The sequence below is a fragment of the Mobula birostris genome, chromosome 2, assembly GCF_030028105.1.
Source record: "Mobula birostris isolate sMobBir1 chromosome 2, sMobBir1.hap1, whole genome shotgun sequence".
Classification (NCBI taxonomy): Eukaryota; Metazoa; Chordata; class Chondrichthyes; order Myliobatiformes; family Myliobatidae; genus Mobula; species Mobula birostris.
Window position 1 is genome coordinate 250,589,716 of NC_092371.1, and position 21,510 is coordinate 250,611,225.

Consider the following 21,510-nt stretch of genomic DNA (forward strand, 5'->3'; position numbering starts at 1 on the left):
AGCTATATTTCAGTAGGAGTTTGAAGAGATTTGGTTTGCCAACCAAAATACTCAAAAAACTTTTACAAATGTATCATGGAGAGCATTCTGACTGGCTGCATCACCGCCTGTTTGGGGCAGCTACTGCACAAGATCAGAATAAGCTGTAGCAACTTGTTAAATTATCTATCAAGTGTAACAGCCTCCATAGTATCCAAGACATTTTCAAGGTGGTGGCCTGTCGTTAAGGATCTGCACCACCCAGGGCATGCCCTCTTCACATCGCTACCATTAGGAAGGAGGTTTGGAAGTCTGAAGGCGCACACTCAGCTATTCAGGAACAGCTTCTTCCCCTCTGCCATCTAATTTCTACATGGACATTAAAGTCATTACTACTTTTCTGGATTGTTCCAAGCTCTAATTCCTGCCCACTACGCCAATTGATGAACTTTGGTGTTTAAATCAAGGTTCTTTTAAAAGTCAGAAGTGAGGCATTAAATTTGTTGCTTCACAATCATTTTATTAAAAGATTGTCAGAACAGTGGCAGGGTCTATTACATGAAGAAGAAAGGAATTAAAGATGGTGCTGAGCATAAAACAGCCACTTTTCTACCAAAAGATAAGAAAAGATCCATTTAAATCCAGAGATAACAATAATCCAATTAAAAAGTATTTAGTGAACACTACAGTAAAAATTAATCAAAAGCAAAAACACCTATTCAATTAATGAAGTCAAAGAAGCTCCAGAATTCTACTTCATGTAGCACTAGAGGCATATTAAACTGTAATGCAAACAAAGGCTACAAAATATATAGCAGATAATTAATTGTTAAACTGCAAAGAAATTGACAATTAAAATTAAGCAGTTGGATCCAAGACTCTCAGCACCTGCATGCTCAATTCACAGTAATAACACATTGTGACACAAAGGTTTCTGGGTAAGAACAGTGCCACTGAAAGTGTTTACCCAAATGGCAACAATCCAGTCAATATTTTTCAGAACTCAGCAGTCATTAACACAGCAAGCAGGCACAAGTCAACAGGCAGTGTGTGTCAAGTCAAATTCAACTTTTTTGCCTATCAATCAGCTTCCATATCTTGCTACTCTGTCATTCGTCATCAACCCCCTCCCCCCCCCACCAGTTTTGTTTCATAGAAACATAGAAAAGCTACAGCACCATACAGGCCCTTCAGCCCACAAAGCTGTGCTGAACATGTCCTTACCTTAGAAATTACCTAGGGTTACCCATAGCCCTCTATTTTTCTAAGCTCCATGTACCGATCCAGGAGTCTCTGAAAAGACCCTATCGTTTCCTTGCTCCTCATATGCTTTTTCAATTACCACTGTCCAGAGCCCCAAACTCTGCTAAGTGCTAATGTGTCTCTGGCTTCTGACCCTGCTCCACTGGTCCCCATTTAGCTTTAAGACTTTAGAGGAGAGTGATGTATTTTAACAACCCAGCTTGAAACCCACAACCCTTTAGAAGCAGTAGAAATGTATGTAACGTTGAATTGAACAGGGAATAAAGAAAGTTAACAACCAATGTCATTCGTCCTTGGCCAAGAGATTTGAGAGACAAAAAAATCTTACGAAAGGTTCAAAAAATTGGGGATGATAGAGATCTAAAAAATTATAAGGTTAGCAGGAAGGAGCTTAGGAATGAAACTAAGAGTGTCAGAAGGGGCCATGAGAAGGTCTTGGCGAGCAGGATTAAAGAAAACCCCAAGGCATTCTACAAGTATGTGAAGAGCAAGAGGATAAGACGTGAGAGAATTGGACCAATCAAGTGTGGCAGTGTAAAAGTGCGTATGGATCCGGATGAGGTAACAGAGGTACTTAATGAATACCTTGCTTCAGTATTCACTACAGAAAAGGACCTTGGCGATTGTAGGGATGACTTATAGCAGACTGAAAAGCTTGAGCATATAGACATTAAGAAAGAGGATGTACTGGAGTTTTTGGAAAGCATCAAGTTGGATAAGTCACTGGGACAGGACGAGATATACTCCAAGCTACTGTGGAAGGTGAGGGAGGAGATTGCTGAGCCTCTGGCAATGATCTTTGCATCACCAATGGGGATGGGAGAAATTCCAGAGGATTGGAGGGTTGCAGATGTCGTTCTCTTATTCAAGAAAGGGAGTAGAGATAGCCGAGGAAATGAAAGACCAGTGAGTCTTACTTCAGTGGTTGGTAAGTTGATGGAGAAGATCCTGAGAGGCAGAACTTATGAACATTTGGTGAGGCAAAATAAGATTAGGAATAGTCAGCATGGCTTTGTCAAAGGCAGTTCGTGCCTTACGAGCCTGAATGAATTTTTTGAGGATGTGACTAAACACATTCATTAGAGCAGTAGATGTAGTGTATATGGATTTCAGCAAGGCATTTGATAAGGTACCCCATGCAAGGCTTATTGAGAAAGTAAGGAGGCATGTGATGCAAGGGAACCTTGTCTTATGGATCCAGAACTGGCTTGCCCACAGAAGGCAAACAGTGGTTGTAGAGGGGTCATATTCTGCATGGAGGTCGGTGACCAATGGTGTGCCTCAGGGATCTGTTCTGGGATCCTTACTCTTCATAATTTTTATAAATCACCTGGATGAGGAAGTGGAGGGATGGGTTAGAAAGTTTGCTGATGACACAAAGGTTGGAGGTGTTGTGGATAGTGTGGAAGGCTGTCAGAGGATACAGTGGGACATAAATAGGATGCAAAACTGGGTTGAAAAGTGGCAGATGGAGTTCAACCCAGATAAGTGTGAGGTAGTCTATTGTGGTAGGTCAAATATGATGGCAGAATATAATATTAATGGTAAGACTTGGCAGTGTGAAGGACCAGAGGGATCTTGGGGTCCGAGTCCATAGGAAACTCAAAGCTTGCTGTGCAGGTTGACTGTGTGGTTAAGAAGGCATACGGTGTATTGGTCTTCATCAACTGTGGGATTGAGTTCAAGAGCCGAGAGGTAATGTTACAGCTATATAGGACCCTGGTCAGACCCCACTTGAAGTTCCGTGCTCAGTTCTGGTCACCTCACTACAGGAAGGATGTGGAAACTATAGAAACGGTGCAGAGGAGATTTACAAGGATTGGGGAGCACGCCTTATGAGAATAGGTTGAGTGAACTTAGCCTTTTCTCCTTGCAGTGATGGAGGATGAGAGGTGTCTTGATAGAGGTGTATAAGATGATGAAAGGCATTGATCGTGTGGATAGTCAAGAGGCTTTTTTCCCAGGGCTGAAATGGCTAACACGAGACGGCACAGTTTTAAGGTGCTTGGAAGCAGGTACAGAGGAGATGTCAGGGTAAGTTTTTTTAAACAGTGGTGAGTGCGTGGAATGGGCGGCCGGCATCGGTGATGGAGGCGGATACAATAGGGTCTTTAAGAGACTCTTGGATAGGTACATGGAGCTTAGAAAAATAGAGGGGTATGAGTAACCCTAGGTAATTTCTAAAGTACATGTTCACAGCATTGTGGGCTGAAGGGCCTGTAATGTGCTTTAGATTTCTATCTTCTATGTTCTGTGATTTATTTCTCACAGATCCAGTCCAGAGTAAACTCCAGTCCTATGAAATCTAAGCCTGAAGTGGATCACCACAGCAGGGCTAGGTCCATCGTGCGAGGTTTGGACAATTTAAACGCTGGTCCAGATAGTCTGGGGGCTCCTCTCTCCATGATGCCGAGGCTGTGAGACTGCCCCCGGCTGCTGTGCTTCATGTCTGTGACCTTTGCAACGATTTGCCCCGCTAATATGATGAACTGAATACCAAGGCTTTGGGCCAGTTCCAGGCTGCTCTGGGGATTTGGATCCAAGGACTCAGTTTGGTTCGGAATGCTATTGTTGTTGCATGATTTGTTTTGTGCTTTTTTCTCTTTCTCTGTGGGCACTGGGGCCTTGGCCTTATTTTTTTTTTAATTTGGTTCTTTCAGGTTTCTTGCTTTGCAACTGCCTGAAGCAAACAAAATTGAAGGTTGTATTATTTATATGTTCTTTGACAATAAATGCACTTTGAATCTTTGAATAAAAGGTGAACATCAGCAGAAGAAACACTCCTGTACCCAGTGACCAGGGTGCAGAACTGGGTATGATGAGTACCAGCTATAATGGCAGAGTTCGACAACAAGTCACTTTTGAACTTGCCTCTGGATTAAATATCCAGCATGCAGCTTATTTAATCTTTTTCACCAGTGTGTACTCGGTAGTGTGACACAAGTTTGGATGATTGAGTGAATCTCTTCCCGCATTCAGAGCAAGTAAATGGTTTCTCTCCAGTGTGAACTCGATAGTGTGACACAAGGGTGGATGACTGAGTGAATCCCTTCCCACATACAGTGCAGGTGAACGGCCTCTCCCCAGTGTGAACCCAGTGATGTATCTGCAAGTGGACTAATTGAGTGAATCCCTTCCCACATTCAGAGCAAGTGAACGGCCTCTCTCCAGTGTGTATTCGCTGATGTTCCTTCAGTAGAGATGACCGAGTGAATCCCTTCCCACACTCTGAGCAGGTGAACGGCCTCTCTCCAGTGTGTACTCGCTGATGTACTTTCAAGTCAGATGACCGACTGAATTCCTTCCCACAGTCTGAACAAGTGAACGGTTTCTCCCCGGTGTGAACTCGCAAATGTACTCTCAAGTCAGATGACCGAGTGAATTCCTTCCCACAGTCTGAGCAGATGAACGGCCTCTCTCCAGTGTGTACCCGCTGATGTTCATTCCGTTGAGATGATTGAGTGAATCCCTTCCCACAGTCTGAACAGGTGAATGGTTTCTCCCCGGTGTGAACTCGCTGGTGTCTCTGTAGTGTGGATGAATGTGTGAATGCCTTCCCACATTCAGAGCAGGTAAATGGCCTCTCCCCAGTGTGAACTCGCTGATGTACTTTCAAGTCAGATGTCCGAATGAATTCCTTCCCACAGTCTGGGCAGATGAAAAGTTTCACCCCAGTGTGAACTCGCTGATGTTCATTCAGTTGAGATGACCGAGTGAATCCCTTCCCACAGTCCGAGCAGGTGAATGGTTTCTCCCCAGTGTGAATTCGCTGATGTTCATTCAGTTGAGATGACTGAGTGAATCCCTTCCCACAGTCTGAGCAGGTGAATGGTTTCTCCCCAGTGTGAACTCGCTGGTGTCTCTGTAGTGTGGATGACTGGGTAAATCCCTTCCCACAGTCTGAGCAAGTGAACGGCCTCTCCCCAGTGTGTATTCGTTGATGTACTTTCAAGTCAGATGACCGAGTGAATTGCTTCCCACATTCTGAGCAGAAGAACGGTTTCTCCCCGGTGTGAACTCGCTGATGTTCATTCAGTTGAGATGACCGAGTGAATCCCTTCCCACAGTCAGAGCAGGTGAATGGCCTCTCTCCAGTGTGAACTCGCTGATGTATTTTTAAGTAAGATGACTGAGTGAATCCTTTCCCACAGTCTGAGCAGGTGAATGGTTTCTCCCCAGTGTGAATTCGCTGATGTTCATTCAGTTGAGATGACTGAGTGAATCCCTTCCCACATTCAAAGCAGATGAATGGCATCTCTCCAGTGTGAGCTGTCTGGTGTGCCAATAGGTGAGATGACCGAGTGAATCCCTTCCCACAAACTGAGCAACTGAACAGCCTCTCTCCAGTGTGTACTCGCTGATGTTCTTTCAAGTCAGATGACCGAGTGAATTTCTTCCCACAGTCTGAGCAGGTGAATGGCCTCTCTCCAGTGTGTACCCGCTGATGTTCCTTCAGTTGAAATGACCGAGCAAACCCTTTCCCGCATTCAGAGCAGGTGAACGGTCTCTCCCCAGTATGAACTCGGTAGTGCAACACAAGGGTGGATGACTGAGTGAACCCTTTCCCACATTCAGAGCAGGTGAATGGCTTCTCTCCAGTGTGAACTCGTTGGTGTCTCTGTAGGGTGGATGAGTGTGTGAATGCCTTCCCACATTCAGAGCAGGTGAACAGCATCTCCCCAGTACAAATTGTCTGGTTGCCAATAGTTCAGATGACTGAGTGAATCCCTTTCCACACACAACACAGATGAATGGCCTCTCGTGTGAGCTCAGTAGGTTGGATGATTTTGTGAATGCCTATCCAGTCTTAGCAGGTGGATGGCCTCTCCTCAGTGTGAACTGACTGGTGTGTCAGTAGATGAGATGACTGAGTGACTCTCTTCCCACATTTAGAGCAGATATACTCTACCGAGTGTGAACTCACTCGTGTGTTAGCTGATTAGATGACTGAGTGAAGTTCTTACCACATTCCAGAACAGAGTCTGCTGTGGGACAAGTGACTGAGTCTCTTCCCACAATCTGACCAAGTCAATGTCGTCTCACTGGTGAATTTTCTGATAAACTTTTAGCTTCGATGACAAAATTAGTCATTTCCCACAGTCAGAACAAGTGGAACATCTCACTATGGTGTGAATCCGCTGATATATCTTCAGGCTGGATGACTGAGTAGATCCGCTCCCACACACAGAGCGGGTAGGCTATGACTAAAGGAGAATGGTATCTAACTGCGATCAATTCTCCGGCAATTCAGAAAGTCAGATGTCCCTTGCACAATGAATGCAGTTGAAGGTCTGATCTCTAGTGAATAAATGTTGGTGTCTTCTCAGCTCCCTGGTTCCAGTGGATTACACTGAGTAAGAACAGAAAAATTCATTTCAGACACAAAATACGTTTTCAGCTAAGATGAGATATATCTTCATCTTCAAATATCAACACAGATATATTGCTGTTGCAAAGCGTTTATATGGTCACTCCTTAAATATCTGGACAGCAACAGCAAAACTAATGTGTTTGAGATTCCCATACACAAATTTTCTGCCGCTTCTAGCCTGTAAAAATATTTACAAAAGACATCAATGGCTGAAGGATAATATTTAACATAGAACATAGAATAGTACAGCACAGTACAGGCCCTTTGGCCCACAAACCCTGCCTCCCATACCAGCCCCCACCTTAGATTCCTCCATATACCTGTCTAGTAGTCTCTTAAACTTCACTAGTGTATCTGCCTCCACCACTGACTCAGGCAGTGGGTGAGATTTCAGGTGAGATTTTAGTCTGTGGTGAGCTCTGATATCACATTTTACAGTGTTCAACTCAAATTGGAGGAACTTCTCATCCTCTAACTGGGCACGGATTACACATTCTGAATAACCATCAAATTCTCTGACTGTGTTCCTATCTGCATCAGAAGGGCAAACAAAGAAAAAATCTGCAGATGCTAGAAATCCGAGCCACAGAAAATGCTAGAGGAACTCAGCAGGCCAGGCAGCATCTAAGAAAAGAGTACAGTCAACGTTTTGGGCCAAAACCCTTCAGCAGGACTGGAGAAAAAAAACTACTCATTTTTCTTCTCAAGTTCTGCCGAAAGGTTTCGGCCCAAAAAATCAACTTTTTCCTAAATGCTGCATGACCTACTGAGCATTTTGTGTGTGTCGTATCAGCAGGGGCCATTTCTGCCCTTCATCATTCTGTGACTAGGCTCAGTTGGTCTCTCTCCTTCAGCATTATTTCCAGTTCTGGTCATGTCCCACGGTGCAAGATCACTTATTATTACGTCTGATCCAGCGGATTTTTTAATCACTCTGATCCCCTCCCCCTAGGTGATTGACATTGGTGAACTCAACAATGGCAACGCCAATAAACATGAAGGGGAGGGCAGTCGTCTTTCTCATTGGAGTGTGCCAATTTTGTGATGTGGAAGCTACAGGTCACTTTTTATCCAGGACAAAGGAGTTTGATATCATTATGTACCCAGAGAGAATGGTACAAAACAAGTTTTCATGGGTAGAAAGGTCCAGAACAAAAGGAGGTAGAACAAAGGTATTTTCTCAAGAACTAAAGCTGAAGGAAGGATCTTGTTCTGCTACTTGATATTTTCAAACACTGGAAAATAGACTCTTCATCCGAGGTTAACTGGAAACTACATTTTTGGTCGAGTTCCTAGTTCTCGGATTTAGAGAGATGGAGCTTGGCAGTGTCTGGGAGATCCATCCGCTCCCATTCCCTGCGCCTGCGCTTCCAAAGCGGCTCGGGGTGGCGGGGAAAGTGCTAGTAATGTCACCCATGGCTGCCTCTTTACCCAGAAACTCCCACGATCGTGCGACCCAGCGATGCGCATGCCCAGCGGAAATAGCGCCAATGCGATCAAAACTAGAAAACTCCTCGGGGCCCGAGGCCGAATCTTGGGCTAAGGGAGAGGGACGGGATCGGACTGCCTGGGTTTTGTGGGGCCACGATGTGTTCGGAACTCAAAGCAATTGTCACTCAGTCGCGGTGAGGACGCCGCTGCGACGAAACCCCACTGGGAGCCCGGCTCCTACCTGCTGCTGTTCCTCCTAAGCTTCCCGTTCAGTGAGCGCATGTGCGACTTTCCGGAACGATGCGACTCTTACGCCTGCGCATTTGATCGTCTGGTCGCCGACAGCGAATTCTGAAGCGTGGAGGTATCTGGGTATCTGAGGTGCCATATAACGTGTCGGCAACCACCGGTTCTCCTATGCTACATGGCTCAAAACCAGTCAAATGTTTCTTTCTCTCTCTCTGTAGAACACTCAGCAGCTACTTTAACGCAACAAACTCAGAAAAACAATGTACTCAATATTCATAAGACCATAAGACATAGGAGCAGAATGAGCCATTTGGCCCATCGAATCTGCTCCGTCATTCAATCATAGCCGATCGTTTTTCTCTCCTCCTCAGCCCCACTACCCTGCCTTATCCCTGTAACCTTTGATGCTGTGGATAATCAATCTCTGCCTTAAATACACCCAACAACCTGGCCTCCATAGCTGCCCATGTAAATAACTTCCACACATTCACCACACTCTGGCTTAAGAAGTTTCTTTGCATCTTTGTTTTCAATGGACGCCCAGCTTTCTGCCTAGATCTCCAAATTCTCTATTCAGAACATCTTTGCTTTTCCTTCCCATGTCATTGGTACCAATATGCACCATTTGGCTACTCCATCTCTCCTTCCTGTCGACACAATCAGAGATGTCCCTAACACTGGCACATACCATCCAGGAGTTCATTTCATGTCCATAGAATCTCCTGTCTGTTCCTCTGACTATTGAGTCCCCTATCACTACCACTCCCCTCTTCTCCCTCTTTCCCTTCTGCACTATGGAGTGGTTCAATGCCAGTAACCTGGTCTCTGTGGCATTCAAAATCAATGGCATTCTGTGTGCCAAATGTCAAAGCGCAACCCATTTACAAATGCAGATAGAAACCACATGAGATTCTGCACATGCTGGACATATAGAGCAACACACACAAAGTGCTGTTGCGGGGTGGGGGGGTGGGGAACAAAGCAGGTCGGGCAGGTTCTAGCACGATGAAGGGTTGAAACATTGACTATTTATTCTCTCCATAGATGTTGCCTGATCATAGAGCTCCATAGAGTTCCTCCAGCATTTTGCCGATGTAATACCCTGGTTTACAACGATGCATTATTTTATTTGCATTATTTGTAGAAGTTTGAGAAATTTGAGAAGGAGAAGTCAGATGTTTTTGGATCGGGACTACAGAGCGTCGTGGGAGCTGAATTCTGAAGGAAGGCAGTTTTTTTAAAAAACTTCTTCGAGTGCAAGAAGGGCGAGACTGCGCAGGCGCGTGACGTCAACAGGACCACATGGAGAGTTTAAACTGGAAACCACCCTATACAGCGGGCAGCGGAGTGAGTGGGAGCAGAGTGTAGGGCTTTGGCTTCAACTGGCTTCGGTGGTAAACGGGAAGAGGCGAGAGCGAAGCACCAACTCTTTCTTTTCTCCCCTCCCCCTTCGCGAATCGGCCCGGACAGACAGGAACAGCAGGGCTCTCACAGCTAATGGTACGAGCTAACGGTTTAAAAAGTTTGTCTGTTTGGCGAGGTAATTGGGTGAGTAGACTTATTTTTCCTGTTTCATTCCTGTAGAATTAGATAGCATGCCTGCAAGGTAAGTGGTTTGTTCAGGGTGTCAGATGTGGGAATCCTGGGAGACCTCCAGCCTCCCTGATGGCCACATCTGCACCAGGTGCACCGAGATGCAGCTCCTCGGAGACCGTGTTAGGGATCTGGAGCTGCAGCTTGATGACCTACTGCTTATTAGGGAAAGTGAAGAGGTGATAGACAGGAGCTACAGGAAGGTAGTCATCCCTAGGCTACAGGGGTCAGAAAACTGGGTCACTGTCAAGAGAGGGAAGGGAAATGCCCGGATAGTGGAGAGCACACCTGTGGCTGTCCCCCTCAGCAACAAATATCTTGTTCTGAATGCTGTTGAGGGGGGTGACCTGACAGGGACGCCCACGGTGACTGGGTCTCAGGCACTGAACCTGGCGCTGTTGTGCAGGAGGGAAGGAGGGAGAAGAGAAATGCGGTAGTTGTAGGGGATTCCATAGTCAGGGGAACGGACAGGAGATTCTGTGAGCCTGATAGAGATACCCGCATGGTGTATTGCCTCCCAAGTGCCAGGGTATGGGATGTCTCGGATCGGGTCCTGAATATTCTGAAGGGGGAGGGTGAGCAGCCAGTTGTCTTGGTACATGTTGGTACCAATGACATAGATAGGACAAAGGAGGAGGTCCTGAAGAGAGATTTCCAGGAGGCAGGAAGGAAGCTGAGAAGCAGGACCTCCAGGTTAGTAATCTCGGGATTGCTACCTGTGCCACGTGCTAGCGAGGGCAAGAATAGTAGGATCAGGCAGATGAATGCATGGCTGAGAGACTGGTGTAGGGGGCAGGGCTTCAGATTCTTGGATAATCGGGATCTCTTCTGGGGGAAGTATGACCTGTTCAAAAAGGACAGGTTACACCTGAACCCGAAGGGGACCAATATCCTGGCGGGAAAGTTTAATAGAGCTGTTAGGGAGGGTTTAAACTAATTTGGCAGGGGGATGGGAACCGGAATGACAGAGCGGAGGAAGGGGAAAACAGAAATAAATCTAAGATAGTGAGCAGTAAAGATGTCAGGAAAGACAGGCAGGTGATGGGGCAAATTTGTAGCCATTGGGATAAGTTGCAGTGCAATAAAGTTGCAGTGAAATCAAAGCAAAAAGTATGAAATACTGGTCTTAAGGTGTTGTACTTAAATGCACGCAGCATAAGGAATAAGGAGGATAATCTTGTCGTACAGCTACAAATTGGCAGGTATGATATTGTGGCCATCGCTGAGACCTGATCATGTCTCTGGGAACTGAACGTCCAAGGATACATGGTGTATCGGAAGGATAGGAAGGTAGGCAGAGGGGGAGGTGTGGCTTTATTGGTAAGAAATGATATTAAATCATTAGACAGAGGTGATATAGGATCAGAAGGTGCAGAATCTTTATGGGTTGAGCTAAGAAATAGCAGGGGTAAAAGGACCCTGATGGCAGTTATTTATAGGCCTCCAAAGAGCTGCAGGGATGTGGACTACAAATTACAACTGGAAATAGGAAAGGCTTGTCAGAAGGGCAGTGATATGATAATTGTGGGGGATTTTAACATGCAAGTGGAATGGGAAAATCAGGTCGGCACTGGATCTCAAGAGAGAGAATTTGTAGAATGTCTGCGAATTGGCTTTTTAGAACAGCTTGTTGTTGAGCCTACTAGGGGATCGGCTGTACTGGATTGGGTATTGTGTAATGAACCAGAGGTGATTAGAGAGATTGAGGTGAAGGAACCCTTAGGAGGCAGTGATCATAACATGATTGAGTTCACTGTGAAATTTGAAAAAGAGAAGCTGAAATCTGATGTGTCAGTATTTCAGTGGAGTAAAGGAAATAACAGTGGCATGAGAGAGGAACTGGCCAAGGTTGACTGGAAAGGGACACTGGCGGGAAAGTCAGCAGAGCAGCAGTGGCTGGAGTTTATGCGAGAAGTGAGGAAGGTGCAAGACAGGTATATTCCAAAAAAGAAGAAATTTTTGAGTGGAAAAAGGATGCAACCGTGGTTGACAAGAGAAGTCAAAGCCAAAGTTAAAGCAAAGGAGAGGGCTTACAAGGAAGCAAAAATTAGTGGGAAGACAGAGGATTGGGAAGTTTTTAAAACCTTACAAAAGGAAATCAAGAAGGTCATTAAGAGTCTAGTACGAGAGTGCATGACTTAAGGATTGAAGGGCGCCCATTCAGAACAGAAATGCGAAGAAATTTTTTTAGTATGAGGGTGGTGAATCTATGGAATTTGTTGCCACGGGCGGCAGTGGAGGCCAAGTCATTGGGTGTATTTAAGGCAGAGATTGATCGGTATCTGAGTAGCCAGGGCATCAAAGGTTATGGTGAGAAGGCCGGGGAGTGGGACTAAGTGGGAGAATGGATCAGCTCATGATGGAATGGCAGAGCAGACTCGATGGGCCAAATGGCCGACTTCTGCTCCTTTGTTTTATGTCTTATTATTAATTTTGTCTCTTGGAATACAAATGGTTTAAACCATCCAATAAAAAGGAAAAAGATTTTCAAAGTATTCCAAAGACTGAATGCTCGTATTATTTTTGCACAAGAAACTCATGTAAGGAAAGAGGATAATCAATGCTTCTTTAAGTTCTGGAAAGAATAACAATAGCACTTGAACTCCCAAGCCAAAGTTAAAGGCGCTTCAATTTTTATAGATCCCTCAATTACATTTATTCATCAAGACATTATCTCAGATCCTAATGGTAGATTTTTGTTAATTACTGGGTTACTTTTTAATAAAAAGGTTGCTATGGTTAATGTTTATGCTCCGAATGTGGATTACCCTGAATTTTTTAAGCACATATTCACTTCCTTTCCTAACTTAAACGAGTATATGTTGATAATGGGCGGTGACTTTAATTTATGTTTGAATCCCATGTTGGACAGATCCATAGGTAGTCTGGCTTTACCGAATAAGTCGGCTACTCTTATTAACCCTTTTATGATTGATTCTGGGATTTCAGAAATTTGGAGATTTCTACACCCAAAGGACAAAGAATTTTCATTTTTTCACATGTTCATTGTCCTTATTCTCGAATTGACACTATTTTTTATTGACTCTCGATTAATCTCATCTGTAATTGATTGTAATTATGACATTATCGCCATTTCAGATCATGCTCCAATGAAACTTTCTATCAAGTTAATGGATACTTCTTCTACTAACAGACAATAGTGATTTAATCCTATTTTGCTTCAAGACTTGAACTTCGTTAAGTTTATGAAGGGACAGATTGATTTCTTTTTTTCAATTAATACTACAGAAGAAGTTTCCAATGGAACAGTTTGGGACGCTTTTAAAGTTTATATCCATGGTCAGATTATTTCCTATTCGGCTGGTTTGAAAAAACGTGCTAAGAATGAAATACTCTTTTTGGTTGATAAAATTAAAGAAATTGATAAAAAAATATACTATTGCTCCTCATAAGGAGCTGTACAAACACAGAGTTGAACTTCAATTGGAACATAGTTTACTATTAACATCCTCGATTGAAATCAATTAATGAGAACTAAATGTGATTTTTATATTCATAGTGATAAACCGGGTAAACTATTGGCTAATCAATTGAAATTTGCTTCCGTTAAACGTCAAATTACTAAGATTCACAAACACGATGATACTTTGACAGTTGATCATGATGGGATAAACAAAATCTTTCAAGAATTTTATACCTCTTTATATCACTCTGATTTTCCTCATGATTTTAATATCATGCATGATTTTTTTAAGTAAACTGAATTTTCCGAAATTATCACCCGAAGATCGCTTATCATTAGAAACTCCTATTACAGAGGAAGAAGTAATAACTGCAATCGCATCAATGAATTCTGGTAAAGCACCCAGTCCGGACGGGTTTACAGTGAAATTTTTAAAATCTTTTTCCTCTATTCTCTCTCCGTGGTTGGCTAGAATATTCAAAGAAGCAATTAATTTAGGTAAATTACTACAATCGTTTTATGAAGCCTCTATTTCCTTAATTCTTAAAAAGAATAAAGACGCTACTGATTGTGCATCATACAGACCAATATCTCTTTTGAATGTCGATTCAAAAATTTTTTCAAAAATTTTAGCAACTAGGTTATAGAAGGTATTACCTCAAATTATATCTATGGACCAAACTGGATTTACTAAAAATCATTATTCATCCTTTCATATTACGAGGTTAATGAATATTGTTTATACCCCTTCACTTAATACTACGGAATGTATTATAGAAACATAGAAACATAGAAAATAGGTGCAGGAGTAGGCCATTCGGCCCTTCGAGCCTGCACCGCCATTTATTATGATCATGGCTGATCATCCAACTCAGAACACCGTCCCAGCCTTCCCTCCATACCCCCTGACCCCCGTAGCCACAAGGGCCATATCTAACTCCCTCTTAAATATAGCCAATGAACTGGCCTCAACTGTTTCCTGTGGCAGAGAATTCCACAGATTCACCACTCTCTGTGTGAAGAAGTTTTTCCTAATCTCGGTCCTAAAAGGCTTCCCCTCTATCCTCAAACTGTGACCCCTCGTTCTGGACTTCCCCAACATCGGGAACAATCTTCCTACATCTAGCCTGTCCAATCCCTTAAGGATCTTATACGTTTCAATCAGATCCCCCCTCAATCTTCTAAATTCCAACGAGTACAAGCCCAGTTCATCCATTCTTTCTTCATATGAAAGTCCTGCCATCCCAGGAATCAATCTGGTGAACCTTCTCTGTACTCCCTCTATGGCAAGGATGTCTTTTCTCAGATTAGGGGACCAAAACTGCACACAATACTCCAGGTGCGGTCTCACCAAGGCCTTGTACAACTGCAGTAGTACCTCCCCGCTCCTGTACTCAAATCCTCTTGCTATAAATGCCAGCATACCATTCGCCTTTTTCACTGCCTGCTGTACCTGCATGCCCACTTTCAATGACTGGTGTATAATGACACCCAGGTCACGTTGCACCTCCCCTTTTCCTAATCGGCCACCATTCAGATAATAATCTGTTTTCCTATTTTTGCCACCAAAGTGGATAACTTCACATTTATCCACATTAAATTGCATCTGCCATGAATTTGTCCACTCACCCAACCTATCCAAGTCACCCTGCATCCTCTTAGCATCCTCCTCACAGCTAACACTGCCACCCAGCTTCGTGTCATCCGCAAACTTGGAGATGCTGCATTTAATTTCCTCATCCAAGTCATTAATATATATTGTAAACAACTGGGGTCCCAGCACTGAGCCTTGCGGTACCCCACTAGTCACCGCCTGCCATTCTGAAAAGGTCCCGTTTATTCCCACTCTTTGCTTCCTGTCTGCTAACCAACTCTCCACCCACGCCAATACCTTACCCCCAATACCGTGTGCTTTAAGTTTGCACACTAATCTCCTGTGTGGGACCTTGTCAAAAGCCTTCTGAAAATCCAAATATACCACATCCACTGGTTCTCCCCTATCCACTCTACTAGTTACATCCTCAAAAAATTCTATGAGATTCGTCAGACATGATTTTCCTTTCACAAATCCATGCTGACTTTGTCCGATCATTTCACCACTTTCCAAATGTGCTGTTATCACATCCTTGATAACTGACTCCAGCAGTTTCCCCACCACCGACGTTAGGCTAACCGGTCTATAATTCCCCGGTTTCTCTCTCCCTCCTTTTTTAAAAAGGGGAGTTACATTAGCCACCCTCCAATCCTCAGGAACAAGTCCAGAATTGAATTATCTCATTAGATGCTGAGAAAGCCTTTGACAGAGTTGAATGGCCTTGTTTATTTAGTGTGCTCGAGAAATTTAATTTTAGTTTGATATTTATATCTTGGATTAAATTGTTATATTATTCCCCGGCAGCTTCGGTTTGTACTAATAATCAAAGATCTCCCTTTTTCCAACTATTTCGTGGTACTAGGCAAGGATACCCTCTTAGTCCTTTACTATTTAATATTGCTCTTGAACCTTTAGCAATTGCTATCCGTGACTCACCCAATATTTTTGGTATTACCCATGGAAATGAAATACATACATTATCACTATATGCAGATGATTTGTTATTATATATCTCTAATCCGGTGAAGTCAATTCCTGTTCTTTTAGCTTTGTTGGCTTAATTGAGTAATTTTTCTGGCTACAAATTAAATCTTAATAAGAGTGAATTATTTCCCCTAAATAAGCAGGTACCTATTTATGGATATTTACCATTTAAATTGGTCCACTGACTCATTTATATATTTAGGGATTATAATTACGAAAAGTATAAAGATTTATGTAAAGCTAATTTTTTACCTTTAATTGATCAGATTAAACTCTTGTTTACTAAATGGTCACCAATATCTTTGTCTTTGATTGGTCCGATTAATGCTATTAAGATAATTATTTTGCCTAAATTTTTATATGTATTTCAATTGGTTCCAATTTTTATCCCAAAATCTTTTTTTGATAATGTTGACTCAAAAATTTCCTCATATATATGGCAGAACAAAAATCCTAGGCTAGGTAAAAGGTATTTACAGAAATTTATAAAAGAGGGGGGGGCTCACTCCCCCCCGAATTTTAGATTTTATTATTGGGCAATTAATATTCGATACTTAAAATTTTGGTTACAAGATTTGGATGCAACTTCAAGTCCACCACCCTCTGACTAAAAATATTTCTTCACATTTCTGTTCTGAATGGGCGCCCTTCAATCCTTAAGTCATGCCCTCTCGTACTAGACTCCCCCATCATGGGAAACAACTTCGCCATCCACTCTGTCCGTGCCTTTCAACATTCGAAACGTTTCTATGAGGTCTCCCCCCATTCTTCTAAACTCCAAGGAATACAGTCCAAGAGCGGACAAACGTTCCTCATATGTTAACCCTCTCATTCCCGGAATCATTCTAGTGAATCTTCTCTGTACCCTCTCCAACGTCAGCACACCTTTTCTTAAATAAGGAGACCAAAACTGCCCACAGTACTCCAAGTGAGGTCTCACCAGTGCCTTATAGAGCCTCAGCATCACATCCCTGCTCCTATACTCTATTCCTCTAGAAATGAATGCCAACATTGCATTCGCCTTCTTCACTACCGACTCATATAAGATTATTAAGGGATTGGATACGCTGGAGGCAGGAAGCATGTTCCCACTGATGGATGAGTCCAGAACCAGAGGCCACAATTTAAGAATAAGGGGTAGGCCATTTAGAACGGAGTTGAGGAAAAACTTTTTCACACAGAGAGTGGTGGATATATGGAATGCTCTGCCCCAGAAGGCTGTGGAGCCCAAGTCTCTGGATGCTTCCAAGAAAGAAAGGGATAGAGCTCTTAAAGATAGTGGAATCAAAGGTTATGGGGATAAGGCAGGAACTGGAAACTGATTATGGATAATCAGCCATGATCAAAGTGAATGGCGGTGCTGGCTCAAAGGGCCGAATGGCCTACTCCTGCACCTATTGTCTATTGTCTTACCCTGCCAATTTGTTTTTGGCCCACGTTGTCATCATCTTGGTCACCAACTTTCCTTTACTGGGATCTTCCTCCTCTTTAACCTCCATTCTGGAGTTTAAGTTACAATGAGTTATTGCCTATGGATAGTGTTTTGGATTTGGGGTCTTTTTATAGGGGCTGTGTGCTGTGATCTGGGGGTTGTGTGGTAGCTAACTGAGGGTTGTTTTGGGGAGGGACATGCCTGGGGGTAGAGTTAGGTAATGGGGGTTGAGGATTCATGGCAAAGGGAGGTGGAATGGGGTGGCAAATGGCATTGCTGGGGGGGATACCCTGCAGTAGGGGGGAGGGCTGAAATAGGAGCCTAACTGCTGGTGATATTGGGTGAATTTGGCCCCTTGAATGGGTAAGGGCTTGTGTTTATGGGGGTGTGTAGCAGGGCTGGAGATGTTAGGTTTAGGGGTAGGGTAAAGGACTGTTATATAAGCCCTTTTGTGTGGTGTGGTTTGGGATATTTGGGGTGCTGTCTGGTTTAGTTGGGGTGCACGGTCCATTAGAAGTTATGGTTATGGTGAATGATAGGGTTGGGGATGTTTGTGGGGTAGCATGGTGCTAGTGATGTGGGGTGAACCTGGCTTCCTGCTGGGGAGAGGGCTAGGGTTTATGAGGGTGTGCTGAGGGGTTGGAGGTGTTAGGCTGAGATGTATGGTTGGGTAGTGGGGTCCCGGGACCTTGTGGTGGTGGGAGGGTTAGAGTTAGAGCACCCAAACCAATGGTGCAGTGGGGTGAAGCTGGCCCCTCAGTGGAGAGAGAGCTCAGGTTTATGGGGGTGGTGCTGTCCAGTTAAGTTGGTGTGCGTGGTCCATTGGAAGTTATGGTTAGTGTGAATGGTAGGGTTGGGGATGTTTGTGGGGTGGAGGGTAAAGGACTGTTACATAAACCCTTTTGTGTGGTTTAGTTTGGGTTATTTGGGGTGCTGTACAGTTTAGTTGGGGTTCGCAGTCCATTGGAAGTTATGCTTTAGTGAATGATAGGGTTGGGGCTGTTAGGATGCTGGTATGCAGGTAGTGGGCAAAATATCCCTCTAGTGTTTGTGGGTCTCATACTGGAGATGCAGTATCACTTTACCCTGCCACTTTGTTTTTGGCCCACGTTGTCATCATCTCGATCCCCAACTTACTTGGGGTGCGTGGTCCATTGGAAGTTATAGTTAAGGTGAATGTTAGGGTTGGAGATGTTCGTGGGGTGGCATGGTGCTGGTGATGTGGGGTGAACCTGGCTCCTGGGTGGGTAGAGGGCTTGGGTTTATAGGGGAGTGCTGAGGGGTTGGAGGTATTAGGCTGAGGTGTATGGCTGGATAGCGGGATCACGGGACATTGTGGTGGTGGTAGGGTTAGGGTTAACATAGAAAGATAGAAAGATAGAAACATAGAAAATAGGTGCAGGAGTAGGCCATTCGGCCCTTCGAGCCTGCACCGCCATTCAGTATGATCATGGCTGATCATCCAACTCAGAACCCTGTACCAGCCTTCCCTCCATACCCCCTGATCCCTTTAGCCACAAGGGCCATATCTAACTCTCTCTTAAATATAGCCAATGAACTGGCCTCAACTGTTCCTTGTGGCAGAGAATTCCACAGATTCACCATTCTCTGTGTGAAGAAGTTTTTCCTAATCTCAGTCCTAAAAGGCTTCCCCTTTATCCTCAAACTGTGACCCCTCGTTCTGGACTTCCCCAACATCGGGAACAATCTTCCTGCATCTAGCCTGTCCAATCCCTTTAGGATTTTATACGTTTCAATAAGATCCCCCCTCAATCTTCTAAATTCCAACGAGTATAAGCCTAGTCGATCCAGTCTTTCCTCATATGAAAGCCCTGCCATCCCAGGAATCAATCTGGTGAACCTTCTTTGTACTCCCTCTATGGCAAGAATATCTTTCCTCAGATTAGGGGACCAAAACTGCACACAATACTCCAGGTGTGGTACCAACTGCAGTAGTACCTCCCCGCTCCTGTACTCGAATCCTCTTGCTATGAATGCCAGCATACCATTCGCCTTTTTCACTGCCTGCTGTATCTGCATGCCCACTTTCAATGACTGGTGTATAATGACACCCAGGTCTCGTTACACCTCCCCTTTTCCTAATCGGCCACCATTCAGATAATAATCTATTTTCCTGTTTTTGCCACCAAAGTGGATAACCTCACATTTATCCACATTAAATTGCATCTGCCATGAATTTGCCCACTCACCTAACCTATCCAAGTCACCCTGCATCCTCTTAACACCCTCCTCACAGCTAACACTGCCGCCCAGCTTCATGTCATCTGCAAACTTGGAGATGCTGCATTTAATTCCCTCATCTAAGTCATTAATATATATTGTAAACAATTGAGGTCCCAGCACTGAGCCTTGCGGTACACTAGTCACTGCCTGCCATTCTGAAAAGGTCCCATTTATTCCCACTCTTTGCTTCCTGTCTGCCAACCAATTCTCCATCCACATCAATACCTTACCCCCAATACCATGTGCTTTAAGTTTGCACACTAATCTCCTGTGTGGGACCTTGTCAAAAGCCTTTTGAAAATCCAAGTACAACACATCCACTGGTTCTCCCCTATCCACTCTACTAGTTACACCTCAAAAATTCTATGAGATTCCTCAGACATGATTTTCCTTTCACAAATCCATGCTGACTTTGTCCGATGATTTCACCGCTTTCCAAATATGCTGTTATCACATCTTTGATAACTGACTCTAGCATTTTCCCCATCACCGATATTAGGCTAACCGGTCTATAATTCCCCGGTTTCTCTCTCCCTCCCTTTTTAAAAAGTGGGGTTACATTAGCCACCCTCCAATCCTCAGGAACTAGTCCAGAATCTAAAGAGTTTTGAAAAATTATCACTAATGCATCCACTATTTCTTGGGCTACTTCCTTAAGCACTCTGCGATGCAGACCATCTGGCCCTGGGGATTTATCTGCCTTTAATCCCTTCAATTTACCTAACACCACTTCCCTACTAACATGTATTTCCCTCAGTTCCTCCATCTCACTAGACCCTCTATCCCCTACTATTTCCGGAAGATTATTTATGTCCTCCTTAGTGAAGACAGAACCAAAGTAGTTATTCAATTGGTCTGCCATGTCCTTGTTCCCCATAATCAACTCACCTGTTTCTGTCTGTAGGGGACCTACATTTGTCGTAACCAATCTTTTTCTTTTCACATATCTATAAAAGCTTTTACAGTCAGTTTTTATGTTCCCTGCCAGTTTTCTCTCATAATCTTTTTTCCCTTTCCTAATTAAGCCCTTTATCCTCCTCTGCTGGACTCTGAATTTCTCCCAGTCCTCAGGTGAGCCGCTCTTTCTGGCTAATTTGTATGCTTCTTCTTTGGAATTGATACTATCCTTAATTTCCCTTGTCAGCCATGGGTGCACTACCTTCCCTGATTTGTTCTTTTGCCAAACTGGGGTGAACAATTGTTGTAGTTCATCCATGCGATCTTTAAATGCTTGCCATTGCATATCCACCGTCAACCCTTTAAGTATCATTTGCCAGTCTATCTTAGCTAATTCACTTCTCATACCTTCAAAGTTACCTTTCTTTAAGTTCGGAACCTTTGTTTCTGAATTAACTATGTCACTCTCCATCTTAATGAAGAATTCCACCATATTAGGGTTAGGGTTACCCAAACCAATGGTGTAGTGGGGTGAACTTGGCCCCTCAGTGGAGAGAGAGCTCAGGTTTATGGGGGTGGTGCTGTCCAGTTAAGTTGGTGTGCGTGGTCCATTGGAAGTTATGGTTAGTGTGAATGGTAGGGTTGGGGATGTTTGTGGGGTGGAGGGTAAAGGACTGTTACATAAACCCTTTTGTGTGGTTTAGTTTGGGTTATTTGGGGTGCTGTACAGTTTAGTTGGGGTTCGCAGTCCATTGGAAGTTATGCTTTAGTGAATGATAGGGTTGGGGCTGTTAGGATGCTGGTATGCAGGTAGTGGGCAAAATATCCCTCTAGTGTTTGTGGGTCTCATACTGGAGATGCAGTATCACTTTACCCTGCCACTTTGTTTTTGGCCCACGTTGTCATCATCTCGATCCCCAACTTAGTTGGGGTGCGTGGTCCATTGGAAGTTATAGTTAAGGTGAATGTTAGGGTTGGAGATGTTCGTGGGGTGGCATGGTGCTGGTGATGTGGGGTGAACCTGGCTCCTGGGTGGGTAGAGGGCTCAG

At 44.0% G+C, this 21,510-nt stretch overlaps 1 protein-coding gene across 1 annotated transcript; it reads right to left on the reverse strand.

Moving 5' to 3' along the window:
* Nucleotides 1-454: 454 nt before the first annotated feature.
* Nucleotides 455-6,043, reverse strand: LOC140194172 (uncharacterized). The gene has a single exon (XM_072251679.1). It carries the CDS (start codon nt 5,915-5,917, stop codon nt 4,145-4,147), a length of 1,773 nt encoding a protein of 590 aa, XP_072107780.1. The 5' UTR covers nt 5,918-6,043; the 3' UTR covers nt 455-4,144.
* Between the last annotated feature and the right edge of the window lie 15,467 nt (nt 6,044-21,510).